General features: G+C 45.4%; 1 protein-coding gene across 1 annotated transcript in view; it reads left to right on the plus strand.

The window, feature by feature from the left end:
* The window catches only part of LOC129703284 (collagen alpha-5(IV) chain-like), a 137,480-nt gene that overhangs the window by 104,161 nt on the left and 16,451 nt on the right, over positions 1-16,868 (plus strand). The window contains 10 exon segments of the mRNA XM_055645629.1: positions 891-989; positions 4,820-4,909; positions 7,037-7,173; positions 8,514-8,640; positions 8,922-9,002; positions 11,094-11,192; positions 11,561-11,580; positions 11,582-11,612; positions 12,187-12,372; positions 15,659-15,792. Coding sequence (XP_055501604.1) covers positions 891-989; positions 4,820-4,909; positions 7,037-7,173; positions 8,514-8,640; positions 8,922-9,002; positions 11,094-11,192; positions 11,561-11,580; positions 11,582-11,612; positions 12,187-12,372; positions 15,659-15,792 — 1,004 coding nt within the window.

Below are 16,868 nucleotides of genomic sequence, written 5' to 3' on the forward strand. Positions count from 1 at the left end.
TATTTCCCTATTTCTCTGAGAACAAGAATTGGTCAAAAACCTCGTAGCAACTCCTCTAAAAATACAAGCGCAGGGTCATTCTTGTACATTGTTCACTTCTTTCACCACTCGACCAGTGTAACAGGTTTCAAAATGCATAATGATTTCAAAGCCCACCGTGGGAGTTGCAAATATTGGTGAGTATTCTGTGTAAATCATTTATGTGGAGGCCGTCAATGGATATTTTAAGGCAGAGAGTGACAGATTCTTGATTAGTGCGGGTGTCATGGATTATGGGGAGAAGGCAGGAGAATGGGGTTGAGAGGGAAAGATAGATCAGCCATGATTGAATGGTGGAGTAGACATGATGGGCCGAATGGCCTAATTCTGCTCCTATAACTTATGAACTACTTATCCATTGGGCTTTTTGCATCGTCTGATAATTGAGCAGCTGTGCTTCAAAAGATATAAAACACATTGGTTACCCAAGACAACTACGTCAATTGATCTCTGCTATTCTTCAGAAATCTTGGCCGTTTGCATTTCAGTGAGAACCTGGTGTGTAGATAAATGATGGTGGCAGTCTTTTTCAATTGAACAATTTAATTAAACTAGCTTCTGTTTATTCCACCTATAGCAAATTGTTATCTTATTTTATATATGTTGTAAACACAAGCAATTTGTATTAAAACCCATTTAAAAAATTATTAGATGGACAAAAGTGCTGGAGAAACTCAGTGGGTGAGGCAGCATCTATGGAGCGAAGGAAATAGGCAACGTTTCTTGCCAGAAATTTAAAAACAAATGAATCTTAATATGCGGGGATTCTCCTGCAAAAGAATTAGGAGGATGAAAGTGATGTTGTGAATTAGCAGGATGAAGTGTAACCTGCCACAAGCTTTCCTTACCAGGACTGGATCAAGGAACAGGACCAAAGGGTGAGATGGGTTCTAACGGTGAGCCAGGCTACAAAGGTAAAGAGGGAATGCCCGGACCACCAGGCCCAGAAGGTACCAGGATTTAATTGCAATTAAGAATGCATCAGTAAATTGTTACATCATGACTGCTATATTTTGCTCAATTTTACCATGTAATGGAAGTGTGAACTGGACTACCTGGACTGACTCTCTCGCTTCTGAAGAACTCCAGTATCGGTTGTTGCGGGTGTTGTGGGAAGAGAGGGGAGGGGACGGTAGGCCTGGTGATTTCCTGACCAAGCCTTAATGGTTCGGTCCCCGAGCCTGAGCTACAAGCCACTAGCCAACAATCTGCTCAAAGCGGGCAGCAGGTATCTTCATGGAGATCAGATTGGCTGAGCCCAGGCTCTACCTACCATGTGTGGCCAATGAAAGACATCATGTGGGGGAAGGGATGGTGAGAAGGAATTCATCAGGATAATTTCATGAGTGAACAATGATGGGAGAATAGAGCACCTGAGATTGAAAGTTCCTTTTGAATCAGGAGGACAATTCCTAGATACGCCAGGGAGTCTTTGACTCCTCTTAAGGGACTACATCTTCTGCCCTGCCAGTTTTAAATGAATTGGGTGAACCACAGTGAATGAATGAATGAATGAATGAATAAGTTTATTGGCCAAGTATTCACATACAAGGAATTTGCTCCACCCGCAAGTGACAACGACATACAGTGTGAGTTGACACATAAATGCACATAAATGACACACAGTAAAATTGACACATAAAACATTAAACATTAATAATAAAACATTATTGATTAAACATGTGAATTAAATAAAATACCAGAGCAAAAGGAGGCTACAGGTTTTTGGCTGTTGAGTAGAGCTACTACTCGTTGAATAAAGCTGTTTTTATGTCTGGCTGTGGCAGCTTTGACAGTCTGGAGTCGCCTTCCTAGAGGGAAGCGATTCAAAATGTTTGTGGCCAGGGTGAGAGGGGTCAGAGGATCTTACCCGCTCGCTTCCTGGCCCTTGCAGTGTATAGTTCATCGATGCAGGGAAGGTTGCAGCTAATAACCTTCTCAGTTGATCAAACGATTCGCTGCAGGCTCGCAATGTCGTGCTTGGTGGCTGAGCCAAACCAGACCATGATGGAGAAGGTGAGGTCGATGGCCATATAGAATTGGACCATCATTGCCTGTGGCAGATTGTGCTTCCTCAGCTGCTGCAGGAATTACATCCTCTGCTGTGCCTTTTTGACTGTGGTAGCCCCCCATTTAAGGTCCTTGGAGATGATGGTTCCCAGGAACTTAAAAGACTCCACAGGTGGGACTGTAGTGTTGTTGATGGTGAGTGGGGTGTGGGGAAGGGGAGCTCTCCTAAAGTCTACTATCAATTCCACTGTCTTAAGAGCATTGAGCTTCAGGTTGTTGCCATGGCACCAGGCCACCAGCTGTGTCACTTCCTGTCTGTAGGCAGGTTCTCATCCATCCTGGATCAGCCCAATCGGGGTTGTGTCATCCGCAAACTTGAGAAGCTTGGCAGAGGAGTCAGTGGAGGTGCAGTCATTGGTGTAGAGAGAGTAGAGGAGAGGATAGAGTTTGCAGCCTTGTGGTTCTCCTATGCTGAGGGTTTCTCCTATGCCGAGATGTGCTTTCCCAGCCTCACATGCTGCTTCCCGTCTGTCAGGAAGCTGGTGATCCACCGACAGAGGGGTTCAGGCACAGTCAACTCAGAAAGTTTGGAGTGTGGTAGCTTTGGCACAATGGTGTTGAATGCAGAGCTAATATCAACAAACAAAATCCTCGCGTAGGTCCCCTGATGGCCGAGGTGCTGGAGGATGAAGTGCAGGCCCAGGTTGACTGCATCATCCACAGATCTATGGATAAACCGACAACACCAGTAAATACCACCAGATCCTAAAGGTGGCATGGGACTTGGTAATGTGGAGAGAATAAAATTGGTTCTTCACTGCATCTTTGTAGAGGTGACAATAATCTACCAATATCAATGGGGTTAGTGTAAATGGATGCTTTGATAGTGTGAAGGCCTCTTTCCATGTGAATGACCACAATTCTCTGCCTCTATGATGCATGTTTACATTGGGCACCAGCTTGCTTTCTGGAACTTGTTGCCTTCTCCTGTACCTTCAACCCGTCCATGTTTTTTCTCCATTCCTTTAAATACCACTCCTACCATAAGTAGTAATTCAAATCCTTTTCATTTGCAACAGGCATCTTTCTACTGATTATTCCTCTTACTCGGAGAATGGGGCAGTCATTGTAAATGGCCAGTCACACTCTCCAACTAAATCAACGGAACTTTAAAGCATGAATGTGCTGGGTTGGCAAATGAATGTACCCTGGCACTAGGGTTGCCAACTTTGTCATTCCCAAATAAGGGACAAAAGGAAGGCAAATTCCGACGGCAATTCGTTGACCGACTCGGCCGTGGCTGGCCTGGGTGCTGGACTGCACACAAAGCCCAGCCGGCGGGCCAGCTGAGGAGTTTTCTGGCCCTGGACTTTGCGCCTCCTTAAAACTCCTCAGCTGGCCTGCCTGGCTGGGCTTTGCACGAAAAGTCTGACACCCCATCCAACTCATGATCGGCCATGAGAAGGAGGGGTGGTGGTGTCGGCAGTAAGCAAAGGTCTGAAGGTCGGACAGTTGGCAGGGCTGCCGACCGACGGGGCCACAGACGAGGCGCTGCTGCTGCACTCTATGGGCTGCACTACGTCGGGACGAATGAGCCGGGGCCGGTCACGGCGCTCCAACCCGACACGGCGCTCCCCTCGACCCGAGTAGTAGCAGTCAAATACAGGACAAGGGCGGTCCCGTATGGGACAAACCAATTTAGTTCAATATACGGGATGTCCCGGCTAATACGGGACAGTTGGCAACCTTACCTGGCACTATTTAACAACGTATTTGTGAAATGCTTCCGAAGGGATTCTATGCTTCCAGATCGTTGTCTTCTATTCTATCTATCAATTGAAATTCCATCCTAATCCATCACTAGACTGTACTTTACCCAGCATTGCAGTACTGTGATTCACTCAGTGGATCAGATATGGAGAGGGGGAAACATGGGTCAAAACACAGGTTTAGCACCACTGATATAGTGATACTGAATTCCAAGAAGGGAGAATAACGACAGCCAATATTCGGGCACAAATTTAGCAATTGCAAGCACAACTGTATTCCTGCTCTTGGTCTTTGAAAGACTTGTTCCATAAAATTGAGGCAGTGATATTGTCCCACATTATACGTGTTTTTCTCTAAGCTGCAGTTACTGGTGTGCCCATCCCACCTACTCCGCCCCAACCCCCCATTTTGATTGCAAATGACGTGGTTTGGACTGTGACCCTCCCTATCCTGCATATTGATTAGTAAGGGCAGCCTATGTGTCAGGTGCACAGCAGAGGTCTGCAGATTAAACACCAATTCAAGGGCTTTGAGGATCCAGTGGTCTCCGTGTGATAATTAGTAGCTGAGGCCGGCACTGCCAGCTCTGGAGTGAATTAAGATCGAGGAAAGGCTTGAGAGCAAAATTGTCAAAGAGAAGTCCATCAGTGCTATGTCGCTCTTCAATAAGTAACCACTAGCTTAGACTGTGCTGAGACATGCTGATGCCCAGTTGGCATTGGCCGGACATTAAAACCATTAAATTGAGAACAGGAAGTCATTTTGCCTTTCGACACTGGGTCAAACACAAGGTAATTGTGAAACGCAGTCCCAGTGTACATATTACAGCATCATTCAGTCTGGCCCTTGTGGTATGTTGTTTCCATGTGCATAGTATTTGCAAGCTGTCTAAATGATAAGATTATGATATGTCATAAGAACATGTCTAGATCATAAGATTATTCAGAAACAATGCAATGTTGTGAGGCCAATTTTTTAGATTATAATTTTTCCCCTTTAGGTCCACCAGGAGACCCTGGTCCAATGGGGAATCCGGGATATACAGGACCACCAGGAGCCTTGGGATCATTGGGTCCAATGGGCCTCCCTGGTAAGTTTACTGACCTGATAACAGGGTAAGATGAGTTTCTAACACTAACCCAAAGAGAAACAAGACAAACTAATTCAAAGGGAAACTCTGTTGATTCTGATATAAAATAGGAAATATTGCAAATACTCAGCAGGTCAGGCAGTATCGGTGGGGAGAGAAACAGTGTTAAGGGCCTGCCCCATTTGGGTGTCATTTGCGCATTACACAGGTGGCGTGCGAAGATTTTGTGAATCCCAAAATCCTGGGGCGGCGCGTGCTACCGAGCGTCACTACCTACACCACCACGCCTCACCACACGCCATGCTCGCGTAATGCACGGCATGCGGGTCACGATGCACGTGTCATGCGTCGTGACGCATAAATAATGTTGCGTAAATGATGCACAAATGACGCCCAAGTGGGACAGGCTAATGACTTTATGTCAGATCTGATGAAAAGTCCTTGGTCTCAAATGTTGCCCCTGTTTCCCCACACATGCTGCCCAGCTGAGTATTTCCAAGATTCCCTTATATATTTGAATCAAACCAGTTCCTTGAAGTACCAGCCTATTGCGTATTTTAGTGAATTAATTAGGAGTTACAAGGCATTTGCGGCACAGTGGCGCAGCGGTAGAGCTGCTGCCTTACAACGCCAGAGAACTGGGTTTCATCCTGACTACGAGTGCCATCGGTGTGGAGTTTTTACATTTTCTCCGTGACCGTGTGGGTTTCCTTCGGGTGCTCTGGTTTTCTCCCACATTCGATACGATACGATACGATAGAACTTTATTTACCCCAGGATGGAAATTGATCTGCCAACAGTCATAAGACATAAAATACATGAAACATAAAATTAAAGTGAGGAGTGGAAAGGATTAGGGATGTGCAAAGATTTGGGATGGGGGGGAGGGGAGTCAGTTTACCCCACAATTGAAGGGGGAGGAGTTGTAAAGTTTGATAGCAACAGGGAAAAGGGATCTCCTGTGGTGTTCTGTATTGCATCTTGGTGGAACCAATCTGTTGCTGAAAGTACTCCTTGGGTTGACCAGTGTGTCATGGAGGGGGGTTTCATTCAGATGCTTTCTCCCACATTCCAAAAAACATGCTTGTTTTTTAGGTTGATTGGTTCCTGTAAATTGCCCCCATTATGATGGATGAATCAAAAGTGGGATAACTTGGAACTAGTGTGTGGGTGACCAATGGTCAGCGAGGACTCGGTGGGCCGAAGGGCCTGTTTCCGTAATGTATCTCTAAAACTAAAAAATAAAACTGAATAGTTGAGCATGGGGGAATTTGAATCTGGAATGTTAATTAATTTGTAACATGAAAAAGCCAAACAGGAATAATGTTGATTTGTAGTGAGGGTGAATGTATGTCCAACCTTTAATTGATAATTTAAGGATGGTTCACACAACTGGAGTCAGGCTTAATTGAATTGGAAGTGAGTTGCTTTGTGACTGCATGTTACTGCAAGAAAGCTGGATGTATTCTGGCAGCAAATGCCGCCGTATGGAGCTTGACGTACAAAGATCAAGATATAACTGAGGTGGCTGAGTTTTTTGATGCCTTGAATACATGCTTGTAGTCTGAGGTGAGGAGACCGTCGCAACTCCCTCTGTATTAGGTAAGTACTGTTATTAGGACTGTGGGGCAATGCTGCAGGGTGACTTACTTCCAGCCACACAGGGCGGCAGAAGCCCCCGGTGAGCCGTGGCCATACCTCAACAGCAGTCCTGGCCCACCCGCAGCGGAGCCGAGAACCCACCTGGAGTTGTCCGAGGTTCGTCCCCTGAATGGCCCCAAGGACCGAGAACTCAAGATGGCGGTGGATGGAGGAGAGGATTAGTGCTGCCTGGACAATGGGCCTTCAGCACCGGGACAGGACTGCACTCTTAAGAACTTTGAAACTTTTTTTGGCGCCAGAAACGTGGCGACTCTTTGTGCATTGTTTCGGTGAAGTCAACTATTACACTACACTCATTGCACTTTTGTACTTATCTATGCATGTGCTTATCGATAGTATGATCGTATGCCAAACAAAGATTTTCACCGTGCCTAGGTACATAAATACATGTGACAATAAAATATCATCATTGTCATCATTTCTTACTTTGTACATGATGTCTTGCTTCTGCTGCTGTTGTTTCAGGTGAGAGAGGAATGAAAGGATCTGTTGGAGTATCAGGCTCTGTGGGTGCTCCTGGGATAGATGGTACATCTGGTCCAAAGGGTGAGAAAGGTGAACCAACTCTAATCCAGGGTCTCCCAGGCTCACCTGGACAAAAGGTAGTCTAACCCTCTTCCTTATTTTTAAAATATCAATCTCTTTAAATCTACAATTCCAACACATAATTATTAATTGAAATATTTATAATGCATCTTCCAGTTAGGCAATTACGCATCCATGAAGGTATCATTAGAATTTTTACATGGGTTCATATCATCTCATCATACTGACATTAACCCAAAAGCTCAAAGTTTATTAAGTTTATTGTCACGTGTACTGAGGTGCAGTGAAAAGCTGCTGTTGCATGAGGTTACCTGAGGTTGCATGAGTTTTGTTGCAAAGCTGCATGTACCTTATAGGATCATAGGATCATAGAGCACAGAAACAGGCCCTTTTGATTCACATCATCAGTGCCGACCATGGTAGCTATCCATACTGATTCCATTTGCCTGTATCAAGTCGTAACTCTCTAAGCCTTTCCTATCCAAATGCTTTTAAACACTGTAATTGTATCTGCCTCTACCACCTCCTCTACCATAACCTGTATTATTGGACCTCTGCTTTCCTGTTCCAAGAGGATGGAGAACCATTTTATTCAACCTACAGTCTTTTGAGATATTTGCTTTTGGCAGCATGTCCTCTGTGAAAAACGTATCTCCTTTAAATTCCCCTCTCCCCTCTCACCTTAAACCTGTGCACTCTCGTACTGAACTCCCCAACCCTGAGGAACAATACCATGTATCCTATCAAGGACCCTTATAATTTCACAAAATTCTACCAGGTCACCCCCTCAGCCTCCGATGTTCCAGTGGGAATATCCCCCAACTATCCAATCTCCCCTTACAACGGTAGCCATCCATTCCAGGCATTGTACTGATGAATCTCTTCTGCACTCTCTCTATTGCAACCAGCCCCCATTATTCAAACAGCAATTAGCGTTCGTTACCTAACGTTCGGTACAGCGCCAAGGACCTGGATTTGACCCTGACTACGGGTGCTGTCTGTATGGAGTGTGTATGCTCTCCCTGTGACCGTGTGGATTTCCCCCCGTGTGCTCCTGTTTCCTCCCACACTCCAAAGCTATAAATTGTCCCTAGTGTGTAGGATAGTGCTAGTGTACGGGGTGATCGCTAGTCAGAGCCGATTCGGTGGTCCGGAGGGCCTGTTTGTACGCTGTATCTCTAAAGTCTAAAGAAAAGTGGAGAAATAAAAAGTTAATGCTATTTCTCTCTTCATAGATACTGCCCAGCTTTCTGCCGATTCCCTATGTTTGTTTTATTTCAGTTCTTTAATATCTGATGTAAATATTTTAATTCTGAACTGATAAACTATTTTTTTCTTCTAATACAATTCCCCTAATATTAGTCTCATACTAATTCTATTCATTTGTGCACCTTAGGGTAACCAAGGCATTTCATTCAATAGAGGGACACCAGGACTTCCTGGTTCCCCAGGCCAACCAGGATCGCAAGGGCTTTGGGGACCCCCTGGTGCAAAAGGTGACCCAGGACGATCAGGTTGTCCAGGTAATTTGTTTTCCAGCAGATTAATGTGTGCTTCACACCTTCTTTACAACATGCCCATAGCTCGTGATTACCCTGGTTAAGGATTAAGAAAGATCTGCAGATGCCGAAAAAAATCAAAGGTAGACAAAAAAGCTGGAGAAAGCTCAGTTACTCCAGCACTGTGTCCATCTTTGGTATAAACCGGCATCTGCAGTTCCTTTCTACACACTGGGAACATTTTCTGTGTTGTGCAAAAACAGATTCTTCTTCTCTATGTTATTTTCACTGTTTTCATCATGCAGGTTCTCTGGGGCCTAAAGGCAGTAAAGGACTGAACGGGAAAGCCGGTTTGCCAGGGAGTCCAGGAGTTCCAGGTCCTCCAGGTAAGACTTCTTCCTCCATTCATTAATATCTACTTTACATGGAAATTCCTACCACCTACCTTTTTGCCTCTTTGGCATTGTTCTTAGAATATGGAATATGGAATACAGCACAGGAGCAGGACCTTGTGCCAAACATGACACCAAGATAGACTAATCTCATCTGTCTAATCCCTCATTCCCTGCATATTCATGTACCTTTCTAAAAGCCTCTAAATGCCACCACTGTATCTTCCTCCATCACCACCACAGATCTCTGGTTCCAGTCACCCACCACCCTCCGCACATCTCCTTTTAATTATTGGCCCTCTCACCATACAGCTATGTCCTCTAGCCTTTGATATTTCCATCCTGGAAAAAGGGCTCTGCCATCTCCCAACTCTATGCCTCTTATAATTGTATATAATTCAGCCTCACTCAACCTCCGGCGTTCCAGAGAAAACAAAGCAAGTTTCTCCAACCTCTGCTTGGAGCAAATACCACCTAATACAGGCAGCATTCAATCGGAGGTGCCATGAAAACTCTGCCTATACTTGTAACTGGGATTTCCACTGATATGGCAAAATAATACCACCAAAGTGGGAGAATATCTGGAGAGATTCATGGTTTTGTTCCAATCAAACAATTTCAGGGTCTGGGGCCCATTTATACATTCTTGTGCAGATTGTTTGTGCTCTTTCTGAAGTTAAAATTAAGTACTTGGTTCAGAGATAAATCATACATTTAATGTTTCATCTATCAACAAAAGAAAGATAAGGGGAAATCTTATGACTTTCAGAAATATGTGGATGAGCACTTGAAGTAATGTTGTCTTCAAGATTGCTTACTGAGAAATAGGTTTAGGCGAAAACGTTCCCTTTTGATCAACAAATTGGCCTGATGGGGTTATTGGCATCCGTCTGTGCTGTAAAGTTTGAGCAACAGTGGGGAGAAATGATATTCCAACGTGGAGGTTAACACTACCAATTCCCAACCATTTACCCCTCTTGCTGAAATAAAACAGCATTTATGCTCATTAATAGTCAATAGTCAATTTAATTGTCATTTGGACCCCTTGAGGTCCAAACGAAATGCCGTTTCTGCAGCCATACATTACAAACAAATAGACCCCAGACACAACATAATTTACATTTTACATAAACATCCATCACATTGCTGTGATGGAAGGCCAAAAAAAACTTATCTCTCCACTGCACTCTCCCCCCCCCCCGATGTCAGAGTCAAAGTCAAAACCCCCATCTGGCGATGGCGATTGTCCCGCGGCCATTAAAGCCACGCCTGGTGGTGCAAGATCGCACACCGGGTCTTGGTGTTAGAGCCCCCGGCGTGCGCTCGCAGAGTCCCGCGGCCATTCCAAGCCGCGCGGGGCAGTGATGTTAGGCCTCGCTCCAGGAGCTCTTCGACCCCGCAACTCGGGCGGGAGAAGTCGCCGTTGCAGGAGCCCTGAAAGGAAGTCTCCCTCCAGGGACCCGCGGGCTCCCGGTGCCGCCGTCCGCAGACCCGCAATAGCAGCCTCCTAATCTCCGGAGGTCGGGCTGCAGCAGCAGCAGCAGCGCTCCACCACCGCTCCACCCGCTCCGGACTCGGCCAGCTCCACGACGGTGACGGTGAGTCGTCGCACCAGAGTCCCCGGCTTCTTCTGTTGGAGGCCGCTCCTCGTTGCAGCCCCAACGACAACGGAGACCCGACAAGAAAAGGTCGGGTCTCCGTGCAGGGAGAGATTTAAAGTTTTCCCCCTCCCTCCCACCCCACCCCCCCCCCCCCCCCCACACACACACCCCATAAAATTAAAAACATAGACAGAAAATAATAAAAAACGCGGACGGGCTGCAGAGGCCGCTGCTGACCAGAGTCGCGCCGCCTACCGGACATTAATATCAAAAGAGTATTTTTGCTTACAAGCACGTAATAATGGCTAAACAGCAAGTTACTAGAAAGGATTATTAATTTCAGTAATAGGCTTTGTTGGCTTTGATAGTGCGTTTACAGCTATTTTAATGTGGCATTAACCTGCTTATAGTAAAGGTGAGTTTTTTTGAGACAAACAAAAATGATATTTAATTTAATTCTTTTGGTTCCTTGAAACTAAAACAGGACCAGTAAGAAGACCTAGCCTTCCTGGAGCACCAGGCAGAAAGGGCGATCAAGGTTCTGACGGCATCCCAGGTCCTAATGGACCCAGAGGAGATCTGGGTGAGCACAGTCTGATTTAATGCTTCATTTTCACCCTCAAAGATAAATCCTTTCATTTGAATGTTGCGGAAAATTCTCCGTGGTTTACGACACCGCCTGAAGTGGGACGGGCAATAAAATTCACAGATGGCATGTGTTTAAAAAAAAAAAACCCATCTGGTGGCCAATTTTGATGCAAAATTAAGAATATTGTGATTACCTGAGGAGTTTCACATTTTCGGGGAGATTTCTGGGAGGGTGGGGATTTTGTCAGGATTAATGAAGGGGCCAGACCACCAGTTGCCGGAATATCGGTGGGGGACCTGTATTATAGTTGTTTTGCAATCGAAATACAAATTCTTTATCTTTCTCATTTGCTTCATCTACAGGACCTCCTGGAAGAGGGAAAGAAAGGGAATCTTGGTCCTCCAGGGCCCCCAGGTGAGTGTCCGTCACAGTACAGTGGGCAATATCCAAGTACATTCTGGTAGCAGGTCTATCGATTTCTGCCATGTATTTGTAACGATGGAGGTTTCCAAACACACGATGACAGAAAATTAATATACTTGTTATTCGTTATTTTTAGTTTAGAGATACAGCATGGAAACAGGCCCTTCAGCCCACCAAGCCCACGCCGACCTTCGATCACCTGTTCACACTAGTTCTATGTCATCGCACTTTCTCATCCGCTCTCTACACACCAGGGGCAATTTCATAGAGGCCAATTAACCTCCGAACCAATATGTCTTTGGGATGTGGGAGGAAACCAGAGCACACCCAGAGGAAACCCACGTGGTCACAGGGAGAACGTGGAAACTGTACACAAGACAGCACCCAAGGTCAGGATTGAACCGGGGGTCTCCGGCAATGGGAGGCAGCGGCTCTACCAGCTGCGCCACTGCGTCCTCCTAAATGATATGGTCTGAAATACTCACTGTCAAAATGTGTTCAGGTGAGTATTCCCCAGCTAGATAACAAAATGTCAGAAGTTATCATTGGTCTTAAATTCAAACAGGTGCCAAAGGAGACGTGGGCCCTCCTGGTGATGATAATGATGGGGGGCCTCCTGGTCCAGAAGGAGATCTAGGTCCCCAAGGCCCACGTGGACCTCCAGGTGAAACTGGCCCACCTGGTCCGACCGGGATGAGCATTCAAGGTCCCAAAGGAAACCAAGGTCCTCGTGGCACCCCTGGGCCAACAGGTAAACTTTAATTAACAATGAAACAACTTCTATTTAAAAGGCCTGAGAAAAGTTGAGCTTTACATATGTGTGGGTTTGGAGGTGAGATAAGAAAATATCAAAGTAAAACCCAAATCTAAGGTCAGCCTCCTCAAAGTCACATCCCTCAACTTGCAGTTTTAATAGAGGCATGCAGACGAGATGCAAACCACCTGTTTGAAGGCAGACGTTGGTCAATAAGGATACTTATTCTCATTTGAATATGAGGGAACAAAAGGATGTAGATTATGTACAGGCAGATAAGAGTTAAGAGCCTGCCCCACTTGCATGCGATTGCGTGCGTTTGGCGCGACCAAACGGAAGCGGAGTTCGCGCTAAGTTCGCGCGTGACGTAATTGCGACAGAATTTGGGCGTCGCATGGCCACGCCGGTGACATCTTCGCGCAACGCCACGCGCTAGGCATACGCCGTCAAGACGCTGCGTATAACATCAAGAAGCTGCGTACGACCGCAATGCGCCAGCGTGCCGACAGGCCGTTGGCATGCAAAGATTTTGGCCACTGCAAGAATATCGGAGCCCCGCGCGATGTCGGGACCAGCTCCGCACAACTCCGCCCTTCTAAGTGGGACCGGCCCCGCGCAGCCAAACAGTGCCCGTACGCCTCAAGCGGCCACGAGGTCATGTAATTTGGGAGCCATGGTCGCGTAAGTGGGACAGGCCCTTTAGTCTTGACATCATGTTCGGCACAGATATAGTGGCCCGAAAGGCCTGGTCCTGTTCTATGTTCTATGTAACTCCCGTTGGGCATGTTTTTTGGATCTTGAGAATCCTGGCAGATCAAAAGGGCAATAGGGGAAGTATCCACAATGTTAACAACCTATAGCCCAAAAGGAACAGGATCTTTGTCCCAGGACCCAACAAGCTTTCATGGTGATAGCTTCACATGTCCTTCATTGTCTTCCCATCCACCTCTATGTTGTTTTCTTACCCACAAGCCTCTGGTGAAGTGTTTCATCAACCAGCGATAGGTGAGACTTCTCAAGACAGGGCTCAGGAACTATGCATTGTTGCTAATGCACTTGCTTTTAAGACAACTTTGTCCAATACGGTTTTATATATACGTATTTGAGTGAATAACAATATTCCTGCTCACAATTATTTCAGTCAGTTGTCCATGTGTTACACATTTTGTATTTCTTTTGTCACTTCCTTTATGAAGCAGATAATTGACTTTGAATATGGAATAATTGGAGAAACAGGTGTAACCAAATTAACATAAGATAGACAGAAAGTGCTGGAGAAACTCAGTGGGTTTGACAGCATCTCAGGAGAAGTCTGAAGAAGGGTTCCGACCCAAAACAACACCTATCCTTTTTTTCCAGAGATGCTGTCTGACCACACTGAGTTATTCCAGCACTTTCAATCTATCTTCGGTATAAACCAGCATCTGCTGTTCCTCCCTATATTAACCAAATTAACCATTGCAGCCCGGCCACTATGTTAAATAAATATTATATCAGATGACTTCTCAGCTAAGTGAATAAAACCATGGGCACTTCAGCACAAAGGTAAGCTATCCACATAGGGCCAGCTTTTGTATTCACATATTTGTGGATTCTTCTTCTATTGCCTTATTTGTGGCTAGCGATGACTGGTCCATGTTCGCCGCTGACCTATAGAAAGTCTGCACTTGTATTGCATCCTCCTCCTCCTTATTACTTGTGCTCCCAAGCTAGTCTTAACCTCCATGACAAGTCTACAGACATTGTGCACATCTGAAGAAGGATCCGAACCCAAAACGTCACCTATCCATGTTCTCCACGGATACTGCCTGACCTGCTAGGTTACCCCAGCACTGTGTGCCTTTTTTTTAGCGCATCAATGCTGCTTTGAGTGTCGGGGAGGGGAAGGGGGGGTTAAGGAGGTAGTGGTGGCTAGAATAAGTCCCGCCAACAAGTTGTCAAAAACTTTGAATGCTTCTGAATGTGAAACAATCAGAAAATATTCTACAACTACCAAATTTAATATGTTGAAAGATTAAAAAATTAAAACCTTAATGTAAACCAAATGTAAATGAACTATAACTTACCTTTGTCCCTTGTAACAGAAAATTTGGAATTTCCACAATATCTTTTCCACTATGTATTATCTAATGTTGGCGTGCTTTCTTGAAAGATTTTAAGACAACTAAACTGACAGCTGTTTCAGGTCTTTGTATTGAAATCCCCAGTTGATGTCCTTCTTGCGTATGGCGTGCACAACCTAAAGTTGGAGGACAACTTGTTCTATTTGGTCTTATTTGATTGTGCATGCCAGGTTGATTGCATTCGTCGAAACAGGGCGGGCCACGTGAAGGTTGCAATCTCCCACCCCAAGTTGCTGTCCCAAGTTACACAAATATTTGCGAGTTACAATACTAGTTTCCTGCAAACCTCAGGCTAATACTGCCTTCGTAGGATTTTAAAGGGCTTCAACAACTTTCTCGACTATCTTTACCTCAGTTTTACTCTTGCATGCACACTTTGAAAATGGTGCCAAAACATGGCGCCTCTTGCATGCGGGCTCAGTGGACTATTTCTGTACACTTGCTGAGCGATTATCTGGGAAATGACAATATTCTAATGGACTTTATATGAGAAAGAATGTCACCATATTAGCACTTCGCAAATGTGACAATTGGTTTACAAAAAAGAACCACAAAGTGCTGGAGTAAAGGGCCTGTCCCACTTGGCCGCCATTAGCGCGTCATGCAGATGGCGCGCGAAGATTTTGTACATCACAAAATCTTGCGACGTCACTGCCTATGTCATCACGCACCATGCGCGCGTCGTGCGTCGTGACACGTAAATGATGTCGCGCAAATGACGGCCACATGGGACAGGCCCTTAACTCAGCAGGTCAGGCAGCATCTCTGGAGAACATGTGGAGGTGGCATTTAGGGCCAGGACACTTCTTCAGACGGGGTTATCTAAAATTAGTCTGAAGAGGGGTCCCAAACCAAAACGTCACCTTTCCATGTTCTTCAGATATGCTACCAGACCCACTGAGTTACTCCAGCATCCTGTGTCATTTTATTCAAGATATTATGTTTCAACCCGATTGCTTTTAGAATGTAATAAAATGAAATTGCAGATGCTGGTTTATACCAAAGGTAGACACAAAGTGCTGGAGTAACATAGCGGGTCAGGCAGCATCCCTGGAGAAAATGGAGAGGTGACCTTTTGAGTTGGAACCCTTCTAGAAATTGGTTTTAGAACCTGATTTCTAATGAGTGAATATGACCATGGTTCTTCCTTCTATCTTCAGGTAACCGTGGGCCGAACGGATTGCGCGGTGAATCAGGACGGGGCAATCTAAAAGGAGATAGGGGCACATGTGGTGTCCCAGGAATTCCTGGCAATCCAGGTGACAGAGGTGACACGGGTCCTCCAGGACAAGCGGTGAGAAGTTTGCAATATCATCTGTGTTCTTGACACTCTCTTTTTGTCATGAAAGAAAGATAGAGAGTGAGAAGGGAAAGTTTTAAGCTGAGAGGGGAAACGTTTAATGTGAGAGGGGAAAGATTTAATAGGGACCCGAGGGGTAACGTTGGTGGGTATATGGAACAAGCTACAAAAAGGAGGTAGTTGTGGCAGGTACGGTGACAACATTTAAAAGACAGTTGTAGAAACAAGGAACTGCAAATGCTGATTTACAAAAAAAGACGGAAAGCCTCTCAGCGGGAGTAACTCAGCGGGTCAGGCAGCATCCCTGGAGAACATGGTTAGGTGACGTTTTGGGTCGGGACCCTTCTTCTGACAGGTCACAGTTGAAAGTCATTTGAACAGGTCCAAGGATAGGAACGATTTAGAGGGATATGGGTAAAATGCAGGCAGGTGGCTAAAGGGCCTAAGACTATATGACTTCATCAGCAGCTAGGCCAAAGGGCCTGTCTCCATGCTGTATGACTTTGGTATGACATGCTGTAAGGCAGAGATCATTATTTTGGCCTGCTGTAAGGAAGGATGCAGGGGAGGGAATGGCTTTGACTTTTGGAATGCATCCACCTCTCAAAGCAATGTTGACATTACGATGAGGCACGATATTGTAATAAGATATTAGCATCCTTGTAATCAAGCCTAGGGTAGTCAGACATTGAATCTAATTGTGGAAGGTAACTCGTGTGATATGCCTACTTGTCTGATATGTGCTGGAGGTGTTTGAGACTCATAGAACATAGAAGGGAACAACACAGGAACATGCGTGTTTAATTTAGTTTAGTTTAGAGATGCAGCACGGAAACAAGCCTTTCATAAACCTTTAAACTTTGACCCTCACCTTTAAGCAGCATCCCAGCATTTACACACTCAGCTGTTTTCACCACATTCTATTGAGGTTGAATGTTTAAGGCTAGTATGTGTGATGAATGTGGAATAATCTAAAGAAGGTGTAGTCTATACCCCACGTACAGTTGAAGGTGCAGATTAACAAAGTCCTGTTGTAGACACAAGAAACTGCAGATGCTGGAATCTGGAGC

Source organism: Leucoraja erinacea, chromosome 14 (genome assembly GCF_028641065.1).
Source record: "Leucoraja erinacea ecotype New England chromosome 14, Leri_hhj_1, whole genome shotgun sequence".
Classification (NCBI taxonomy): Eukaryota; Metazoa; Chordata; class Chondrichthyes; order Rajiformes; family Rajidae; genus Leucoraja; species Leucoraja erinaceus.